Below are 4,620 nucleotides of genomic sequence, written 5' to 3'. Positions count from 1 at the left end.
CGGCTCCGGGCCGGCTGCGGGCGGGGAGCAGACAGAACCGGGGGGTCGGATCGGGCTGTCGGTGCCCGCGGCAGGGCGGCAATCAGCGGTCACCTGCATCGGGGTGGCAGCGGGGGAGATGAGCACGAAAATGATAAGGATGGGGATGTGGATGGGGGTCAGACTGAGAATGGGGATAGGACACCGCTGGATGTCCCAGGAAAGGGCGCTAGCATGGAGGGAAATGCTGCTAATCCGGGGGCCGGGCGCGCCACCACGATGCCCCCCACACTCACCCACCCCCGGCACCACATCGCCCTGTCCCCACACGGAACAGACCCCACAGCTCCCCTGTTCTTTCCTTTCGGAGGCTGCCCGGAAAGCCGTCCGAAATGCGTTTTTTACTGGGCAGGGACATCCTCCTCTCCTGCCCGCAGCCCCTTTCTCGGCTGGTGCCAACACCCCCCTTCTGCCCCCGGTACCGCATTGCGGAGCTGCCGGCTATCACCGGACCGGACTGGGGAGATGGGGGCACATCCCAGCCCCTAGCGGGGCTCGACGTGTTTTGGGAAARTAATAGGAGCCCCAGGGGAATCTCAGCTGTGCCGGTGCTGCGGAAGCGCTGACTCTGGGTCCCCCATCCTCATCCTCGCTGTGTAGCTGCAGCGGGTGGAGAATTAGTTGTTGTGGCTTTTAAAATGGTGTAAATCGAGGTGTTTTCGGTCACAGCACTGGTGTGTGGGGCTGGCTTCCCCCTCGGTGGCGGCTTTGCCTGCAACGGGGATCAGCCCGACGCTCCACACCCSTGAGCAGGGTTTGCTGAGTTTGGATCAAGCCATGGGCGCACCCAGCCCTTTATTTCGTTGACTTCTCCCCCTCTGTTTGTTTGTGAGAGCTTTTTCTTCCCCCTTCCTTTTTAAGAACAAAAATCTCGGGGTGCATCTGCCAATTCCATCCATCCCTGGAGTGTGAGCACTACGGGKTAAAACAAAACTGCGAGGAGGGGGTGAAAGCAACCACGCTCCCCCCGCCCAGCTGTAAGACGACCTCTTCCCAAAAAATGCGTCCTTGCAAACAGCTTAACGCCACCTTCAGTGGCAAGCCGGCGCTGTCTCCTCTTAGCCCGAGGATGTGTTGTAGCCCCGATGTGGGGAGGAAGAACCTCCCTCTTCCCCTGCCCTGCTCCTCCGAGCCCCCCACGAACCAGGCCAGCCTCATCATCTATGTTTTCTCTTTATTGTTCGATATATTTATGTACCACATTATATGTTAAAGATAGATTTTTTTTTTTTCTGATATACATTTTTCATCTTATTTACCACAATGACACCACACGTACATTGGAAACAGCTCCACGGATCTGGTAGATTGCACAGAATGAATTGTGTCGTAGTTTTRTTCCTGTAATCCTGAACGACATCAAATCCAACCATATATTATTATTATTATTATTAATWTTTTTTTAGCTTTTCGTAATTTAGAAATAACGATTGTGAAAACGAAACGAAACATAAGTCACCGAGAAGTGGACTCCAGGGCTGCGATTTCAACCAGAGGCAGCACGTTTGTAATCGATGGGAAGCGCCGTTCCTCGGTGCGGGTTCCGATGGAAGAATCAAGCAGTCCTGACATCAATGTGACTACGGTGTAAACATTTGCAGGTAAGTGGCATCACCGGTCAGCAGCTGCTGCTTGGGCTTGTTGGGCTGGTCGTACAATCTGGGTCTCGTCTACATCCATCTCTCAAARTGTTCAAACAAAGGTCCCTGCTCCYGGTGCCCACGGCGGGTTTGTTTCTGTCTGGGAGTTCAGCGACCCAATGCCGTGGGCTCGGCACCTGTGTTTCAGCTGGTGAAACACGGAATTGCATATCTGTGAGGAGTGTTGAAAACTGCCACTGTTTCCCAACAGGCCGTTTGTGGGGGGGCCAAGCTTCAGGCAACGAGTGAGGAGATAGGGGTGGGGCATTGGATAATTTCCTTCCAAAAAATCTAAATAACAAAAAAATAGATTTAAATCTGAGCTTATTTAAAAAGACATCAGGGCGAGCACTTTCATCTCTTCTTGTTTTCCTTAATTTGCAGATTCTATGACATAGAATTTGTTGGATGCACATAACGAAAATAATGACTCTTTCCATCAAGGGGATGCAGAATTATTTGGCTATGTGGATGTTTGATGCGATTCTCTTCCTGCACCCGACTCTGGYCCCTCCTTAGTCTTCAGCATTGGTTCTGAAAGCCTCTATGAGGCCTTCTAAAGAGTGGATGAACCCAGAGACGCTGCAGATACCACCTATAACGAAAATGGCAACGTCAAAGAAGACGTGATGCCACAAGAGCTTCCTCCACAAGAGTTTGAGGTGGAAGAGACTGGGGAGCAGGAAACAGAGCCCTGCGCCTGTGAGGCTCCCAGTGAGACCCATCAAGAGGGCAAAATGAGGGACATAAATAGCCATGAGCAGGGTGAAAACTACCAGGGCACATCTGAGGGTGAGTCCCCAGGATTTGAGCCGCCCGTCACCCCCGTAGCAGTTGGGGAAGAAAGCCCTGTTTCCATCTTGGAAAAGGGACCGCTCCAGGACTTCTACAGCTGCAAAGAACGGCAAGGGGTACGAGAGCAAGGCTTTGGCCACCAAGAAAATGTTGACTACTGCCCTAATGGTGGATGGCAAGTTGTCTGTAATRACCTCCTTGGTCTCATCAGCCCAGGTCAGGTAGGCGACCAGGGCAAAGAGTCCCTTAAGGATRCAAGCTGCTATGTGAGTCCAATTCATCATGCAGTGAAACTCCTTGGGGTTCTGCATGTTCCCCTCCAGGGAAGGCAGAAAGATCTGGGAGGTGTAGCTGAAGACAATGATGCCAATGGAGATGGGAAACTTCTTGACATCAATGTAAAACTTGACTTTGTCCCAGGCCCAGTCGCGCGCCCTGGAGAGGCAGTAGGCGATCACCAGGATGTTGATGACAAAGTGGGCTAAGGTGCAGAGCAAGCTGAACTTGGACACCGCCTTGAGGTTCTTCAGGAACGCACAAGGCAGGAGCACTGCCGTGGCAATGATGGACCACGACTTCTGGGAGACGGGCAGGTTGGGGAAGCTGTTGTACATCAGGTTCCCACTGACCACCACATAGAGGATGCAGGTCATGACCAGTTCGATGATCTGAGCCACGTTGACAATTCTGCCCCCCAGGGTGGGGAAGCGGGGCGCGCAGCACGCGTTGGCGATGTCCACGTAGGAGTCTCTCACCCTGACTATCTCCCCATCCTCATTCTCTTCGTAAAGACAGGCAATAAGGATTTTCCCAGTGTAGCAGCAAACCACTGCGGCGAAAATTATTAAAAAGAGTCCTAGGTATCCACCGTGAAGGATGGCATAGGGCAGGCCCAGAACAAACATCCCCTAAAAAGAGACAAAATGGAAACAACCGTGTTGCTGTGTCTCAGAGGGGCCCGGAGCCATGATGCACGCAGCCGCAGCGCTGCCATCACGTGTGCGCTCTGTCTCGCCCCGCACCATCACGCCCACGCAGGCGGTCACACAGTCACGCCACGCAGTCACGGCCACACGCGGTGACGCACCCCCTGTCCCCGTGACGTCCCGCCCCCGCAGTCACACCCGCGCAGGCACACCCGCATCATCGCAGCCCCGAGCACCCACAGAAGCCCAGCGAGGTTTTGGTGCCCAGGCTTTGCCCCAGTCTTTGTCCCCAGCCCCTCTCAGTGCACCAAGACCGCCATAGCTGGGCACATCCACAGCAGCCAGACTGGGCCCGCTCCAGTGCAGCCCCACCGCCAGCCCTGTCAGCCCTGGGCTCCCTGTCCGTCCCTGCCCCCTGACCGGGTGTTGGGACAGCCCTATGGTGACACCGGCCAGCCCCGGCCCCGCAGAAACCCCACAGCACGACGGGGCCGGGGCCTGGGCCCCTCCCTGGCACTGTGCCCTGTTCAGGAGAGGGGGAGAAAAGCTGAAAGCCGGGTTGAGGGGTTTTCGTTTCCTTTTCTTAAAATCTGTGTTCCTTTTTTTCCCTTCCCTCCCTGCTATTCTTTTCCTCTATCTTCCTATCTATTCCCCCCTCTCCTTTTATTCCCTTTAACCCCTTTTCCCCGGAGCGGGTTTGCAATCAGCCCAATCTTGTGGCCGAGAGGCGTAGCGCGGAGCGGGACCGGGCTCGGGGAGCGCTGCCGAGTGCCCGGCGGCGGTGGCGGCGCGGCGGCCGTACCTGGATGGCGTTGGTGACGTTCCATCCCGCCTCCCATGCCGTGATCTTGGGCTTGCCCTGCCCGGAGAGCTCGGAGCAGGCCTCCTTGGAGGCGGAGGGCGGCAGGGGCCCTGTGCCGTCCCGCTGGTAGTGGATGTCCCCCTCCAGGGGCGGCTCGCCGCCCTCCTCGCTGCCCTCGGACTTGAGGATGTCCATCTGCAGCCCTTGCCGATGCTCCATGTCCAGGTCGTCGCAGTGGGCGAAGCCCACCGCCTCCTCATCGGTGGCCGCCTGGAAGCCCATCCTGGCGAACATGCCGCTCATCTTCGCCTGGGATTTGTGTGACACCGAGGTGGCCACGTTGGAGAGCTTGCTGCGGAGGAGGGTGGCCATGGCGGCGGCTCCGGTGGCTCCGCTGCTCGCGGACCCGCGGGGATGC

General features: G+C 56.3%; 1 protein-coding gene across 1 annotated transcript; it reads right to left on the bottom strand.

Annotated features, from left to right (window-relative positions):
* Positions 1-1,202: 1,202 nt before the first annotated feature.
* Positions 1,203-4,580, bottom strand: SLC32A1 (solute carrier family 32 member 1). The gene is made up of 2 exons (XM_057387144.1): positions 4,203-4,580; positions 1,203-3,382 (listed from the first exon to the last, which is right to left on the bottom strand). Exons 1-2 carry the CDS (start codon positions 4,572-4,574, stop codon positions 2,195-2,197), a joined length of 1,560 nt encoding a protein of 519 aa, XP_057243127.1. The 5' UTR covers positions 4,575-4,580; the 3' UTR covers positions 1,203-2,194.
* Between the last annotated feature and the right edge of the window lie 40 nt (positions 4,581-4,620).

Source organism: Malurus melanocephalus, unplaced genomic scaffold, assembly GCF_030028575.1.
Source record: "Malurus melanocephalus ecotype Western Australia unplaced genomic scaffold, MMel_1.1 scaffold_1145, whole genome shotgun sequence".
NCBI lineage: Eukaryota > Metazoa > Chordata > Aves > Passeriformes > Maluridae > Malurus > Malurus melanocephalus.
The sequence above is the reverse complement of the archived record's forward strand: the minus strand, read 5'-3'. Positions and strand labels throughout refer to the sequence as shown.